The 17767-nt window shown below is 38.1% G+C and overlaps 1 protein-coding gene across 4 annotated transcripts in view; it reads right to left on the bottom strand.

Annotated features, from left to right (window-relative positions):
• myo9ab (myosin IXAb) overlaps positions 1-17767 on the bottom strand; it is a 108181-nt gene that overhangs the window by 16475 nt on the left and 73939 nt on the right. For all 4 annotated transcript variants that reach the window (XM_046858996.1, XM_046858994.1, XM_046858997.1 and 1 more), the window contains exons 10-23: positions 17191-17307; positions 15738-15872; positions 10830-10951; positions 10259-10400; positions 8806-9001; positions 6227-6346; positions 5449-5530; positions 5174-5311; positions 5050-5089; positions 4784-4906; positions 4605-4685; positions 4409-4519; positions 2309-2431; positions 1020-1169 (exon numbers count right to left, since the gene is read on the bottom strand). In XM_046858996.1, the coding sequence (XP_046714952.1) occupies positions 1020-1169; positions 2309-2431; positions 4409-4519; positions 4605-4685; positions 4784-4906; positions 5050-5089; positions 5174-5311; positions 5449-5530; positions 6227-6346; positions 8806-9001; positions 10259-10400; positions 10830-10951; positions 15738-15872; positions 17191-17307 (1680 nt within the window). The remainder of the gene's footprint in view (positions 1-1019; positions 1170-2308; positions 2432-4408; positions 4520-4604; positions 4686-4783; positions 4907-5049; positions 5090-5173; positions 5312-5448; positions 5531-6226; positions 6347-8805; positions 9002-10258; positions 10401-10829; positions 10952-15737; positions 15873-17190; positions 17308-17767) is intronic.

The following is a 17767-nucleotide window of genomic DNA, read 5'->3' as shown; positions in this document are numbered from 1 at the left end:
TTGTATATACTTCACTAAAATTATCCCATCAAGTAATAAAAAATCTTACACAGTGACAAAACAATTAGCGTAATTGCTAGCTTGCTAGTAAATGCTTGCTTTTCGCCCACTGAAGTCATGCTTTACTCAATTTCTGGCTTTGTGTAAGAGCTAATCAGACCTATGCCTTCAGAAATTTTGTCTGTAAAGTGTCACTGAAGTAGGAGCTGAAAATGTTATTCTTATTTCATTTCTTAATAAAGTAGTTTCTTGCTTGCTTCTTTTTCAAACTGTTACCACAAAGTCGGAGGCACACAATTGTATAGGACGTCTGTGGATGCATTAGCATGACATTTCTCTTGACTTGAACTAGAAAATCCAAACCTATCCCAGCATAACAATGTACCTGCTCACAAGGCCAGCTCCATGAAGATACAGTTTACATGATTTAAAGTGGAAGACAACTGAACACCTTTGGGATGTACTGAAATGCTGACGGCACCCTAGGCCTCCTCAGCTCCTCTACAACAGTACCTGACTTTATTAATGCCCTTGTAGCTGAATTAGCTCAAATCTCCAAGCACACACTCCAAAATCTAGTGAAACATCTTCCCATGACAGTGTGGAGTCCATTTTAACAGCAATAAAAGGAATAAATGTGGAATAGAATGTTTAAAAAGCACATACGAATCTTAAGGTCACGTGTCCACAAAGTTTGTCCATATGGTGTAATGATATCAAGATGAGAAAGATATCTTCTGGATAGACAAGCCTTCTAATTACTCTATGAATAAAGACTGCTCTGTAAATAAACCTGGTTTTAATCATCTCATTTTTTATATGAAATTAAATTAAAACACATAGCAAGGCATGAACTAGAACATTTCATCCAAAGAGGAATTTTGTCATTTACAGCATATTGAAACGTTCTACAAAAATCCTGAGCAATGAAAATGTTCGGTGCTTCACCGATGACAAATAATCAGGTCCCTAAATCCATGACAGTCGTGGGGCTTTTTGATAGAAGAGCGCCTGTGTACCTGAATGACACGAGCAGCATGTCTCTGATTGATAAAGGCTCGTCGCTCCAGCAGAGCTCTGAATCTCCTCTGCAGGGCTACAATTCTCCGCAACACTTCCTGATGTAGCAAGTTCTGCAGCTTCTGTCTCTGAGCCTCACGCAAGAACACCTGCGCAAGAGTGATGAACATCAGAATTGAGCTAAAAACATCTGTCAGAGCAGACTTTGTTCCCAAATACTCATATACGTTTATACAATAGTTAGCTCTGGTTCAATAATCTTATTGGACAATGTGTTTCAAGGGTGCTTACGTTTAGTAAAAACAGACATTTTATTCAGTCCCACTGAAAAAATTACTACAGTCGAGGTTGTGACATCATCAGCAGACAGCAGCAAAAAAATACTACATTTTTCCTGGCTTAAAATATGAAAGCCATGATTAGATGATAATGGAAAAGAAGAAGAGTCCATTTTACTGAATGCACCCTTAACCAAATGACAGCTTAGGGTTGCAACTGCCTTGAACAGATTTGCATTCAAGTATACGTCAATGAACATGATAGGGACATGTTGAGGAGGTTCCCTCCTCATACCATCTCAGGGTTCCTTGCCACTGCCACCACTGGATTTGCTCATTAGAGTTAAAGAAATATAAATGTAAAACTGATATTTGTAATCTATTTATTTCTGTAACACATACATAATATATGTAGTTCCGCTATACAATCACCACATTTTTTATTGAATAGAACCAAATTGTATACAAATTATGAGCAATCTAGCTAGCTGATGGGAATCAGTGAATGTGGATCTATTTCCGTTCACTGAGCAACAATCATTTTTCAGTAAGTCCATATTAATTTTTTCATTTGTGAACAGTATCACACAATATTGAGATAAATCTGTTATACTGAATACCATCATGGGGTGATTAGCTATTAGCTATTGGCCAAATCTCAACAGTGCTGATATTATTCATTACTTCATGCTTTCGTGTGTGATTTTGCTTATTAATTATATATATTTATTCTTCAAAGACAACTAAACAAGCTAATACATAAAATGTCTTGTGTGATGATATTTAAAATGGTAATATATATATATATATATATATATATATATATATATATATATATATATATATATATATATATATATACTAATATAAAGGTGTGTCCTAAAACCTAGACCTTGAACATTGTGATACTGTTTGTAGTAAGCATATGCGGTGAATAGGAAACTAGGTGATTCAGCTTAATAATGAAGTAAATACACACGCACATGGTTGGAAAAAGTAAGTGATAATACCATGGTTTTGCCCACTTGGTATCCATCTGGATCGAGGTGAACTCCCTGCAGGAACTCCTGAATTCCAGCCTGACCAGCACTCAGGCCACTGGGCAACAGCACATGGAAATGATGAACAAAGTCCTAGAGAAAACACACACAGAAACAATAAACACAACTGAGCCTTTGGGACTACCAGGGGTCTCCGTGGGTGTGCATAATTTTGCAAACGTGCATATGCGTGTTTATATACATGGAAGTAATCCATGTGCATAAGGATGTGTGTATATTTTCGCACACTCCTGACCATGCGCATGCAGGAACCTCGAGCTGTATAAAAACTGATTATGAGTCAGGCATGTCAGATTAGTAAATGCTGTTCGCAATAAGGTGCGGACAGATGGAACAGATGAAATGTATAATATAACTGTAAAAAAGAGGCATCTGTTTACTGTAGCTGATGTATACTATAATACAATAATAATGGAGTAATAGTTTACTTAGTGCAGGGGTGGCCAACCAGTCAGAGACCGAGAGCCACATTTTTTACTGTGTTACCGCAAAGAGCCACATCATACACATGGGCACACATGAACATCACCCATCCCTTCCTCTTACACACACACACACACACACCTCTGCTCAGCCAGATTTATTGTAAATGTCACACACCAACATAATGACAGAAATTGACTCCTACAGTTCTAAGACCACAGGACAGTCATTTTCAACAATGAACATTGTGTACTCTGTCTCACACACACAAACTCTGTTTAACCAAGTCCACAAACAAAAATATGATAATTTACAATAGCGTTTTTCTTTTACTATGCATGTTACTTAGTGGGACTTTTGGCATTCCTTGCCTTGAACAATCCCCTTCAAATCTGCCTCGTATTCCGTTGTTGCCACTCGAAGCAATTCTTTCACATGTGTGTCAGTCAGAACAGATCGATGCTTTGATTTCACGTGTTTCAGGGTAGAAAACAAGGACTTTGTGTTTTTTTTTTTATGTGCGTGTTCACTTCGCTTGAGTTTAATACAGTATTTTCGTCAAATGCGCATGTGCGTGAGATGAATATACCGCAGGGTGGGCAATTAATTTTTACAAGGGGCCACATGAGAAACCTGAATTGGGTCAGAGGGCCACACTAACGATAATATTTTAGGGATGCACCGAAATGAAAATTCAATTCAAAAGTCAATGAAATCCATAATTTTTTGTGTTATGCCTTTTGCCTTGGCACCATCACTGGAAAACTTTCCTGCCTTTTCAAAAACGTCCACTACAGACGGAGTGCGCATGCTCGGATTGACTTTACTTTTCTGCGCCGCGTTCTTCTCATATTTAGAATGCCAATCGGGATGTTTGGATTTCAGGTGATACATTAAACCCGACTTGGAGAAACTCTTTGCAGATACACCCCCTCTTAAAATTTCAGCATTGCGTGTTTTGCACATCGCTATCCGCACACCGCAGACATGTTGCTCTTATCCAGATAACCGTGTGCTGCTGCGCTTTTTTATTGCGTCATTACAATTGTGTTTCTGCCGTGTTGTTTCGGTGATTTAGGTATTTCCGAAAATTCTCGGTGCATCCCTGTAATTTATGATTGGCCTCATGCCAAGGTCTGATATACCGCAAAGTTTCCCAGTAGGGGCAAGCTCATTTAAGTCTTAAAAATATCGTATTGAACTTAAGCAAAGCGAACACGCACATTAAAAATCAAACACACAAAAATCGATATGAACGTAAGAGCCGCATGAAACCAGCCAAAGAGCTGCATGCGGCTCGCGAGCCGCGGGTTGGCCACCCCTGACCTAGTGTATCTCTACTTTAACTCAAGTACATGTTTGTGTACTTCCACCACTGGCCATTTATTTACATTTATGGCATTTGGCAGATGCCCCCAATCCAGAGCGACATACAACCGAAGCAGGGGAGGGTTAAGGGGCTTGTTTAAGGGCCAATCAGTGGCAGCTAGGTGGTGGTAGGATTGGAAATTGTGACCCTTTCAATTAAACTCTAATTCCTTACCCACTGAGCTAGCACCTCATTCAGTCATTCAGGGAACCTCCTACTTCTAATAGGCCAAAAATAGTGTAAGGAGTGTGTGATACCTGAAATGTGTATTTGATGCTGTATCCAGACTGGCGTATCCTCACTGTCTCCAGCATCCCGGTGTACCGCAGTTGCCTCAGAACTAATGCATCATTAAAGCGTAAAGGAAGCTGAGAGACAAAAACAAGGAGGAAGTGAAACAGACCAGTACCTTTCAGCACCTAATCAAATTCTCAAAGCAGAGGATAGCAGCACCTTTTCCGCATTCGAGCGGATGCATTTCACAAAATAGGGCTCCGACTGGCCCAGGGTCTCCATCAGTTTGTTCAGCGAAGCCTGCATGACAAGGAAAAGGAAAAATTGCTTGTCAACTTCTAATTCATCAGGACTTGTCATAATCAGGAATGTGGTTCTGCTTCTTCCTAGCTTTATACCTGAAACTGTGCACTGATGCTGGGGGGTTTCTTCTTTTTGTGCAGATGGAGGAGTGATTTGGTGATGCGATCATGAAGTGTCAAGCTGCTCAAGTACTTCAGGGATTTCACATCTAGCAGATGCTGGAAAGAAAAATCCGAGCGAGTTAATGAATTCATGGTATATGTTTTAGATTGTCAGCCACATGAATGGCCAAATAAATTCACGATAATGATTCATATTATTTAAAATGCTTAAAAAGTGATTGCTTGCACTGAGGCTGTACCTTGGGAAGGGAAAGCTTGGCTTTGTAGTTCTTGTTGCGCCTGAACAAAAAAATGCAACAATCATTACATTTTTTCACTTTTTTTCCCCAGTATATTCTTGTGCAAGGTCTCACTGGGACTTACATTAAAATGCCCTGGGCTCTCTCCAATAACTTGCTGCTCATGGCATTAACAAAAATACCTTCCTCTTCGTGAGAGGAAGCAGTGGAGGCCAGACGGCCGGACCTTGAACTACGACCATTACACCCAGAAAACCCGTCTCTGAGGGCGAGGGAGAAAAAAGAGTGAGCCAGTGAGAGAGATATTCATTTCTTTTTTTCTTTGTCTGTGCATTATTCTACACTTTATGGAAGCGTTCTGTTATATGAAGAGCCTACGGTATGGGATAAAACAGAAACCTTGTTGTTTTCTCATTGATAGTGTTGGTGCCTTGTAGATGAGACAGAGGACTTCGTGGATTCTTCCACGTGATGCAGGAATCTGTTTAAAAAAATACAGACAAAGCATGTTAGTACTTTTGACATGGACATAATAGAATTTTTTAAACCAGGTGACCAATGCAATAGAAATTCCTTTTGCTTATGGCCACTGAGCATAAGAAGCATACTGAAGTAATAAAATTGAAGTAAAGCTGAAATCTGAACACACTGGTGAGGTCTCCTGTCAAAAGGAAATAGCTCCAGACAGTGTATGACCTTAGCGTTTCAGGGGCTGAACTACATTGTGGCCGTGACATATCAAGTCATTTCCTCTGAGAAATTCCTGTCTAGATCCAGCAACAGATACATTTAAGTCCCTTCTAACTCTGTTTGGCCACTGGCCTAGGTGGAGCTCGATTTCATATACTGCAGATCACTGAGTGTCTCATCTGTTCTGGCTGTTACAATTTGCTCATTTCAAATTAGATCATGTAGACAATGTTTAGTATCAATTCATTAATGCCAGTTGAAATTTGAAAGAAATAATACAATCAACCATGTAACTGATTCACATGAATGGTATAGGTTAGGTTTCCTGTTTATGGACCAAACAATAAATAAAAGGTTTACATTACAAAATCAGGGTCTAGTTTTACTGTACATCAGTGCTCGAAGTAATACACTTTCTTTTGAATTTCCAGTCATTACCCTATTTGAACAAATAAACAAATGAGTTCTGGGAGCAATATAACCTTACTGAATTTATCATCCTTGCATCTCTGAAGGATCTCAAGGCTTCTCTGGTGCACAGGGTGATGCAGAAAACTGAAGCTGTCCACCTTCTTAATGACTGTGCACTGCACGGCATTGTCAGAGCCTAGTGAGAGAGGGAAGGAACAGAGCGACGAGGAAGAACATTGGTATCTTTATCTCGATGTGTGCACAGTTAGACATTAGGAATAATTTGATATAAGCACATGGCATATAGCACGTTGTGTGGCTGCGCATCTTTTTTTAAATATAAGTATAATACATATGTCTTTACTAATATTTTTCAGATCCAAAGTACAACACATTTAGTACATCAGTAAACAAGATGTGAGAACATTAACAAGTATACAAGCATATCAGTGTAACGGTATAAACAGTGTCCATGTAGCAACTTTAAAGATATAGTGCAGGTTCGAGACGATGGTAATCGCAACAACCAAAGACACGTGTTTTAGTCGTGTTATTTATGTTATTTATTAATTAATTAAAAACAAACCTAAATAATCACTGATTTTTAATATGCATGTTGAATGACAATCAAATTATCTGTCAGATTTGAGACAGAACTTAAACCAGTTCCACAGTGAGTTTAGACAAGTATAAAAGACTTACAGTGCAGATAATAATTTGTTTAATTTCTCCTGGTGGTAAGGGCCTGATGCTTACTTGCCTCTTCCTTAGCAGTTTTGTTACAGGGTCGGGTTGCCAGCCCAATGGCCACCCCCCTCCTTTCTCAGCTTGGCATGGGACCGTCCATGGTGGAGTACTTTAACCCCATTCCCACAACTGAGCACCTTGTTTAAGACTGAAAGCCTGGTATGGCCAGGAACTGTACCCACAACCTCCGGATCCAAAGTCCAATGCCTTAACCACTAGGCTACTACCTACGCCTGCAGATAATAACATTTTTAACAAGAAAATAAAAAAATGTTCTATTCTTCCAAGTTTCAAGTCTTTTTTTAGTCCTACATTGTGTGCCAGAAATGCCTATGAAATATACTTACAACCAAAAGCAAACAATTAAAAAAAAAAAAAAATTGACCTTGCTGTGACCTTGATCCTGTCTCGATCTAATCAATTCATCTGCAGGTTACAATGATAATTATATTCCATGGATTTGATGCAAGTTTTGGCAATTCGTCTAAGAGATTTTTTTTTTTTACTGCAACCGGACCAGCATAGATTTATAGAGTCCACCACGTATCGAGAAATAACAACGTGAGCCTTCTGATTATAAGGTTGAGGCAAAGGTTTTAATTTACTTTTTTTTAATAACAGTGTCAAAGGGTCAGGAAACACATCCCAGGAAAACAGTTCCCAGTGAGCTTGATTTTCCAAGAATGAGTATTTTCCCAATGAGAAACAGGATGACATGCAAAACTATGATCTCAGACAGTTCCCATTAGAACATCAAACAAGTCTAATAAATGAATCCAGAAAGATAATCTAGGAATGGCAATATTCCCTCAGCTAGGCTAACCAGCCTGGCTGCACTGGGAGCCAAGATAACAATTCAAAGATTCAAAGCAAAGATTCAACCAGTAGTATGTCTTTAAAATCCAACAATATTAATGTTATAATAATACGAGATTATTATAATCACAGTGGATTGCTGAACATATAATAAATAAAATGAATGCAGTAAAAAGCCAGGCATCAAACCAGAGTACAGGCTGAATGGGATTTCTAAAAGAATTTATGTGAGCAGAAGCTACACGTAGCTGCAGACATTCCAGCATCCATTCACCACCTGGAAGACAATTGTTCTGATAACAGCTGTGTGCTTTCACACACAAATTATACGGACAGGTCCTTCACCTGTAACATTGTCTCCACCAACAAATCAACCATATTTCTAATTCAAAGGCAGACTGAAGAAAAAAGTACATGTTGTGGCATTTCTGAAAAGTGTCTCAAATAGCTCATGAGCAAACTTCTTCCATAGTGGTTTATTATATATGTATGTGCACATAGATTTGCCTGGTTAGCTTTAAGTTTTAAGTCGCGGTTCGGTTCAATAAAATCTGAGTTTGCACATATGCGCAGTACAAAAATCGTATTTCCGGCATGGATCGTGTAGCATCAGCGACAAAGACTAAACAAACTTAATATGTTCGTGAGGGAACACATATTGTAATCATGTTATGCACTTGAAACAAAGACTGCATTCGGGACACATGCGGCGTATCGAAAGTCCTGTACCGAAACGGTTCGGTAGGAACATGTGTACGGTTACACCCCTACTATCTGCACGTTTGTACACTGTAGGACATTTGGTTTTAGCTTTTAGAAATAATGCATTATGGGCCATTCACTAACGCTCATGTAATTATTAAAAGCATTTGGGAAAATATGTGACTTGGCAGAAATGTTTCTTTCCTGACAGCGCAGGGGGGAATAAAACAATTTTTGGCAGTCAGATCAGGAAGTACATCAGAATTACATCCATGGTAATGCAGAATTATGCTACAGGATTTATTTTACTCATTACCATGCACATAACCATATTGTGTGTGTGTGTGTGTGTATGTGTATGTGTGTGTGTGTGCGTGTGCGTGAACTCACTGCTCTTCTTCTCCCCATGTCTTTTTCCAGCTGCTCTGAAAGCCACCACTGCTCTGAAGTAAGCTCTCAGCACGGCCCAGCGGAAGGTGGCCACAGGGTCGATTCCCATCAGGCCACAGATAAAGGCGCTTTTACTGCTCTTCAGCAGAGCCACAATGTCTGGGCGCATGTGGTCTGTGTTCTTCTCCCTGAAATCCTATATAGGAGGAGAAGAGATTAGATAAGTTACAGCAGAGGTTTCCAATCAGCAATCAGGGTCGTTCTGGTACAGTAAATGTGGTGCGTCAAGGCAACACGGTGTGCACGAGGTCTTCGCCACAAATCTTCATCCACTTTGTTTTTGATTTAAAGGGAGATTCTGAAGTCATGGTGGTGGTGTTGCATACTTTTGGAGAACCAACAATTTTTTTTAGTTGAGCCCATATCATTCTTCTTCATTAAACTGAGCAGAGGAAAGCTATAGATGACACACGTCTTGCTTATTCATGTGCATTTCTCCAGCAACTGATAAACAGCTGCTAAAAGATAATCAGGAGGGTAAATTCGTAGCTTCGTGTGCGCACTGTGTTTGCACAAACACACACTGGACTAAAAAAAAAAAAGCCAGAATGATAATAGACCTGCGCTTTTAGGATAACTTTATTTTAAATCTCTAACCATTCAAGAAAACATAAAACCTCAAAAGACAAAGCTACATGCTGCTGGGAGACCAGTTTGTGGTGACAGAGGCTCCATTTCCCTCTGTGGCCTCCACACTGCTCCATCAACACTGTTGTGTGCCAAAATCCTGTCCACATTGATTACAGACCTTCAAGTTTCCATACTGACTCGTATTCTTTGTACTTCTCTATAACCGTGTTAGTCACCATCGACATTGTTTCTGTCTTGTTTTGTATACAAGCAACACATACACTCTTAAAAAATGGTCGAATTGTTAGAGGAGTCACAGAAGAGTCCTTGCTTTGTGTGGTTGAGAACGATAGGTGATGTGTGTGTGTGTGTGTGTGTGTGTGTGTGTGTGTGTGTGTGTGTGTGTGTGCGTTTTGCAGACAAACAATACATTTGGTACAAAAGAAGAAGTGTTCAATGAATAATACAATCTCAGTTAAACATGTGCTTCAAATAAAATGTGACCCTAAGGCAAATCTAACCAATCAGATTAGAAAGCAAAATTAGGTCATTGGATGTGGTTTGTGCATTCTGTTTCCTTCCTAAAGAACACACACACACACACACACACACACACACACACACACACACACACAGGAGGTACATATCTCCATAGTACAACAATCTAATGTGCATCAATTCAAGATGTGCAAAAATACATTTAAAACATATACTCGATTTGCATCAATGAGTACAACGTTTTAACAAAGTTGTTTATGGTCTCATTTGAATATAATGTGATAGAACGTGAACATCAATTAGGACCGGGTCCCGGGACACAAACCTTGACGCTGTATTTGACCTTCCCTGCGTAGTGGCGAATGATGAAGGCTGGCTCCATGACTGCAGGAAACTCAATGTAGCTGTTCCCCTCATGCTGCCTCTTAAACTTATCCAGCAGAGTCTGGTTAGTTGCCTGCGGGAAGCTGCAGAAAGTCGGAAGTCAGACTGACATGCTCTGTTTCTGCTGTTGGAAGTTATATGCTAAGCTATAAAACTAATCTGGGCATGAATGTCATTTGCTTTATCGTTGCTTTGACATGCTCATTTGAGTAGGAGTGAAGGGAAAGGCTATCAGGATATGGTTCAGGGCCTCGCAAATTATTTTCAGTAATAATTTTAGGGCGTTTTTTTAATGATCGCTACGGTAAGCACTGAGCTTTTATAAATTGCCTACATGTCTACGTGTATCACAATTCAGAAGAAGAAGCAAACAAACTCAAATACTACATGGTTCCAACGATCCTCTTTTTTTATGAATCACAGCTTGTTGGAAGGTTTTTTTTTAAACCAACATTAATTAGCTGTAATTTAAGGCATTTTATAATAATTTGCAGTCACGGACTGAGACTCACTTGCACTCCTCATCCAGTAGGTGGAGAAGTGCTGTGGGTTTCTTGCTGATCAGGTTGATGCAGCTTGTGTTGTCGATGTAGTCAATCATATGCCAGCTGATGCCCTCTGAACGATACTCCTCCTGATACACACAAAAAAAAAACATTCGTTAGATAAATAGCTCAGTTTTTTCCCCTGAAAAACATTCAAACACAAAGGTTGTCCTGACTGACCTCCTGCTTTCAGGAAATCTCGTTATTTATTCAGGACAGTAAAAATTTATAGAAAATTCACGCCAACAAAGGAACAGGAAGTTAAACAAGAAAAGGAGTTCTCTTTTATAATTTGGTCTTTATGTCTCAACCAAGTCCATGACACGATTCTTGAGAATCTAATGATGGAAGAGCCTGAGATTGGGAGATCAGTAGAGGGTTACAAAACTGTGAACATTTCAGTGATTTTAAACATATTCCATTACACAATCTTGTGTCTGAATAAGGAGGAATCCCGATGTGGGTTGACTAGCGAAAAGGTGTCTCAGTCCTCCCCAGATGACACATTGTCAAAGGGCAGAGTGCTGCTTTTCTGACTCATAACTCAGATTGTCCTTTTGCTGCTAATGCTCTGCAATGGAGCGTGCAAATAATAGCAAATTAAAGAGTAATTGGCAGTGAGAAAGTAAATACCGGACTGAGGCCTTGCAGCCTGCGCTAGGGAGGTTTGTCTATTTGCTTTGGCGACTGTTCAAAGGGTTCACACTTGATTCTTAGATAAGAATGTGTGTGTATTTGACTGCACAATGTTCACTCCTCTCCATGTACTTCACACGCAACCCATTGTCTATATAATATTTATCCACTATAATTAAACACCTTGGTAAATTCCTCTAGATACACATTAGATTTGCAGCTTTACAGCAACTAAATACTTGTACCTGTAAAACACATAGTGTGTAAAGACACACATCAATCATGAAATCGGTGTAGAACACCAGCTAACGAGGCACATTCAGTTCTCACTGCAGGACGTTTGCATCTTCACCTGAATATTGAGGGATTAGTTAGTCTGAGATTTAGTTGTCCCTGTAGATTCATAACTCATCCCCCTTTTAATCAGTGGTGGATGAAGTGCACTGCTCCCATGCTTGAGAAAAGTACAAATCCCCTGCTTCAATATTCATCTGGCAAGGGTCAAATAAATACTTGTACATTTATACTTGATTAAAAGAACAAAAATACTTTCTATTGAAAGGATTTGAGTATTAAAAGTAAAAGTACTGATCTATGTGAACTCTATTTTAATCATTTATGCAGGTTAATGTTTAAATCTCGGGTTTTTCATTTTTCTGGTTCACTGTGCAATTCTCTAAATCAATGTTACATTCTTCAGTTCAATGTTAGATTCTTGTAATCAATTCTCCATTTCAATGTTGAAACCTGTTTATAAATATAGATTTCTATGGTTACAGACACACAGTGAAAGTACCCTTGTTCTGTGCATACTTGAAAGAACCGTAGCATTACACTCTTGTTCTCGTGACCAGTTATCATTTAACATGCTTTAGGTTATTGAGAAACATTTAAATGTAGTGAAGAAAACTAAATTCCAAAACGTACTAAAGTACTTAACAATGTAAAAAATACTTCCTTACTGTCCACTACTGTTTTAAACTCAACATCTGTCACGGATAGACCAGGCGTAGGAACCGGGAGTACAACAGAATCTCTTTATGTATCCTCAACATGCAAACACAGACTTATCGTGAGCGATTCATCCAAAGCCTAGCCGGGAGCATGAAAGTACAGGGAACACCAGTGGTAGGAAGTCCAGATGATCTATGGTAGCAACTAGTAGATCTGACGGTGAGTGAGGGAGAATGGGGACCTTATAAAGACCTTTTCATGTACAATTGACTGTACAATTATTCCCATTGTATGGAAACCATTTGAACACATCATGTGATCACGTGTTGTCCCGACCGACCTCTTGCTTTCAGGCAATTTCTTATTATTAATTCAGGACTATTCAATAGAGTGACAGAAATGCACATCAACAAATAAACAGGAAGTGGTATAAGAAAAATAGCTCTTTTTTATATTTTGTATTTATGTGACAACCCAATTTCTATAGATACACAATTCTCGAGACTCACATGGCCATCTAATGATTGAAGAGCCTAAAACTGGGAGATCGTTGAGAGTAACATTTCAGTAGGGCTACAACAACTAATCGATAAAATCGATAATAATCAATAACGACTTAGACTTAGTCGGGCTGCTCAAGTTTCAGGTTAGCGCAACAGCAAGATAACACAGCTGCTTGCAAAATGGTGGAGAGTACAGGACAGCCAGCGGCAGGAAAAAGTCATAGGTAAAGGTGAAACATTAGCACGGAAAGCAGAAGCTCTATAATCCTCATCATGTGAAAATGGTGTAGTTTAATAAAGTGCTACTGTTTGTTTGTAACTTCAGGACATTTGCACTCGATCTGTTCTGTCGTGATTCGCGAGCATGGGGTTGCGCAACCAGCTCGCTCGCGACATCGTGATGATTCAATTAAACACTGAATCTAAAAGCAGCAAATAACAGCAGCAGCAAACAATTTCATTTTTAGTCACTGTTGTGGTTTTTAGTGAATGATTTTGTGTCTGTTCACCAATGCATATTTTTTCCTTTTTTTTTTTTTATCAAGTCTGTTAGCTTGCTGCATTTCGTTCAAATTTTTTTCAATGTTTGTATATGTAATTTACGCATATATCATTTAATAATTATACAATTAATTTAATTAGTTATATATTCTAGATGTTTATATCTTCACAACTGAACAAAATATCTGTGTATTTTCTTAAAAACCAAATTGCCAAAAATATTGATATTTTAATATATATTTTATACTGACGTTTTAAACGCGGTTGTCAACTTGCCATCTGCAATTATCATTAAAAACAATACAAATGTTGATTTCAGAAAATTGCTTTACCATGCATACTCAAATGCTGTTTAGTTTGGGGGTTTTTTACAAAAAGAAACAAACCAGCATGAGTAAATGTGTTCAGAGGAGAAATCACCCATGAACTCAACAAGCAGCCACTATACGCTTTATAAAATGTCTAAATTAAAGATAGTTAAAATCAATAACTAAAATTTTTCTTCAGTACACTTTTATATTAAGGTTTACATAGTTATAATAAGAAAAACATTGAATTATATAAAGTCGTCTTTTTATTCAATTAATTGATTAATCGAAAACAAACAAACAAACAAACCCCCTACGTCCAGTGCTACATTAAAGCGATTTTAAACATATTTTAATGCACTGTATTTGTGCTTAATATTTTTTGCCTTATAGAATTAATGAACCATCATCAAAAACAACCCTGGTGAGCTTATCTGAATTCCGTGACCTACTGCAGCATACTAGATGATTTTCTAGATGATCCCTCCAAAAACCGAGTACTGAATTAAAATTTAACTTTCTCTAGCATCGTTTGTGTCTCCTGCTCTGTCCTACATGTCTGTAAGTCGATGGAGCCGTTCATAGACTTGTGATTTATTACCAGATTAGTTCATGCTAAACTTTTTCGTAGTTGAAGCGAAAGAAGCTGAGCAATAATACAATACAGTGGAAACTGTGCCATTTGTTACTAGCAAAAAAGAAAGGCATAATTAACTGATCACTGGTGCTGGTAGAGTGAGTTTTTGTCTTTCTGACTGTTTAAACCACACGCTTTTTTTGCACACACACTGAAGCTAATAGGACAATGAACTCTCGAAGCCTCAGAGACTCAGAGTTTTATTAGACTCAGGTTTTTGGGTAGGTTAGAGGGTCAGGAAGTTTCAGTCCTAATTATAGCAGGAAAATGTACCCGGTCTGATTAAAAGAAAAAAAATCTCTGCACAATGATAGTAACCCTGAACCTATAGAGGAACTGGACAGACCATGAGAGCAAAAATTTACTGACATTTTAAAATCTTTCTTGAATCCTCGAAAACAGTTTGTGAATTACACTGTCTGAGGCTGTAGGTAATTCATTTACCTAAAAAAAAAAAAGCTTCACAAATTCAAATCAGCGAACTGTGAAAACACGAAGCAACAGAGAGAAGAAGAGGAAGGTGAAACCCTCTGTTGGCTTTATATAATGCTTTGTCTTTACGCTGTCTTCACGCTGTAATAAAGCTCGAGCCTGAGAACAAATTATTTTACAGGGGTTTGACAGCTCAAAAAAAAAAGATCTTCCCTGCAAATCAAAAAGAAAACCCTGTTGAGTTTTGCTCACAGTGTACTACATACCCAACCCAATACAATCTTGCCTGAATTACCGTACGATAACACGCCCTCTCCGTGTCCGATTCTATGAGGAAGATCCTTCAATAATAATCCTGCAGCTAAAAAATGACCCTGTTCTGCTCATATCATCAATCAGTGAGATCTGAGCTTAAACAGAACAAAGGACTAAGAGAGAAACACTGATGTTGAGTGAATAAGCTTTTGCTTCATTTGACATTTTGTAATGTATAACGTTGTTTTTTTTTGTGGTGTTTTGTATATTTTGTTTAATATTGTGCTTTGTTCAAAATAAAAAAAATGAAATTAAATGAAATAAAGATATCTTTCTGCCTATTAGCATGTCTCTTGAACATTTTGCCAAGACAACGATTTGCACATGTGATTTTAGTGCCATTTCTCCTATTTAGGTATGCGTAGTAACAGTCTCCATACTTTCCTGAAACATCCGTGACACTTTGTCCGGTATACCGGTAAAAAAGTTCCATCAAATCCCAAGAATTCCTCTAAGATGTGAGAATTTTGACCACCGGTGATGGAAAAGATTCTGTGTAACCCAGCTAATGAGGTGAATTTGAATCCCTGTCTCCCCAGACTTTACTGAGGAAGTGAGAGTAAAAAAAAACAGGGAATAAGATGCGTACCTGCTCCAGCTTGAAGACGTGCTGGTTGAAATAGTGTTGCAGTTTTTCATTGGCATAGTTGATGCAGAATTGCTCAAAGCTGTTGTTTTCATAGTCCTCAAAACCAAAGATATCCAACACCCCAATAGACAAAATCTGTAAGACAACGGACAGGAGAATTATTATGGCACTGTAATTCTGATACATTTAAAGCTATTTCAGAAACATAAAAAATCATATATCATAAATAATATACACATAATTTCAACATTATTATTTAGATACAAGCTCATATACAGAGACTAAGATGACCATTTAAAAACTCTATTTGTCCTCCTCTATTCATTTTCCTATTGATTTGCATGAATTCTTTATTTTTCAATGCAGGTTTTCTCTTAGCAGAAGCAACCTGGGACTTGGCATTATTCAATATTTGCATTTATTTAAAACTATATGTATTTTAGGGTATTGATATCTGATATAGTCATATGTGTTTTTTTCCCAAAAACAAAGTGGGAGGCACACAATTGTATCGAGTGTCTGTGGATGCAGTAGTGCAAAATTTTCCTTTCACATGAACTAGGAGACCCAAACCTGTTCCAGCATGACAATGCCTCTCTGCACGATGTCAGCTCCATGAAGATATGCTCTACATCGGTTAGAGTGAAAGATCTTCTTCTATAGCAAGAAGGAGCAGCTTTGGGATGAGAATGCTGACTGCACCCCAGGCTTCCTCACCTCACCTACATTAGTACTGGACTTTACTAACACCCTTGTAGCTGAATGAGCACAAATCTCCACCAGCACACTCTAAAATCTAGTGAAACATCTTCCCAGAGAAGTGGAGGTTTTTAAAACCGCAACTGAGATTAAATGTGGATTGAGATGTTTAAAAAACATACCATTTTTATAGTCAGGTGTCCACAAACTTTTGTCTATATAGTGTGCATTTCTGATATATAATTTTGAGAGAGAATGCTAAGGCTTTAGTTGAAGGAATAGTAATTAGTGTTCAGTAATCTGATACTTTACATGGAAATTCCTCATTATATTATATTTCACAGTCATTTTTACTCATTTTAGTGAAAGACACCAAAACGTATTTACCACAAAAGACCTTTTGCAAATATGAAAATCTCAAATATAATCATATTTATCTTTTTAGGACATTAAACCTATTTTTACTGCTATTCGTATAAAAATGTTTAATTTCTCTATTGTATTACTTTGCCGTGTTGTCTATTTAAACTTAGCGACCGAAAGACAACGTTCAGACTCTTTTTATTTTTGAAAATAAAAGCAATAAGGAATAATGGATCGAAAGAGGCAGAGTGGACTAAAGAACACAAATCCATCCAGCGAGCAGAAAAATTTAGCTGCCTCAGAATGAATTTATCATTTTACACTGACATGGTTATTAATGTCAAGATCATTTTGAGGCAATTAGGAGTGGAGATGAAAGGAAAGGGATTACCTTGGCAGAGTCCTCTAGGTCTTTGTTGTTGAGAAGTGCATGGTTGGTGCGGAAGACTATCCAGTCAAAAAGAGCGCCGTAGAGTGATTTGGCCATGGAGTCTCTCACTGTACCTGCCTATGAACATAAGACACAAAAACATAAGTGTCTGTGTAAGACAACTCTTCACACACACACACACACCCACACTTTCCTGTATTATACTCATTGATTTCCCCTTTGGTATATTACCTTTGTATTTGTGACTACAAGAAACTCCACCTAAGTGTGAAAAGCCACAAAATATAGACATGTTTCCAAAGAATGGTCAATTTCTCTGATCTAATTCACACCTTAGCTTAGTAGGTGGAGAGAATAAACCCAAAAGATAGTTTTGAAAAAAGTCACAGAATCCAGCAGCCCACTCTTGACTAGCCAGTACCCTGCACTCAGCTTCACTACACATTCCATGGTCATTTATCCTGAACAGCATCCAAATAATAATAATAATAATTAAAAAAAAACTTCCATATGTGTCACTGCTATTCTATTAGAGTTAAAAGATTGGGACATTGAGAGGCTGATATCAGGCTTAAGT

This window comes from Silurus meridionalis, chromosome 10 (genome assembly GCF_014805685.1).
Source record: "Silurus meridionalis isolate SWU-2019-XX chromosome 10, ASM1480568v1, whole genome shotgun sequence".
Classification (NCBI taxonomy): Eukaryota; Metazoa; Chordata; class Actinopteri; order Siluriformes; family Siluridae; genus Silurus; species Silurus meridionalis.
This window is presented reverse-complemented; position numbering and strand designations above follow the sequence as displayed.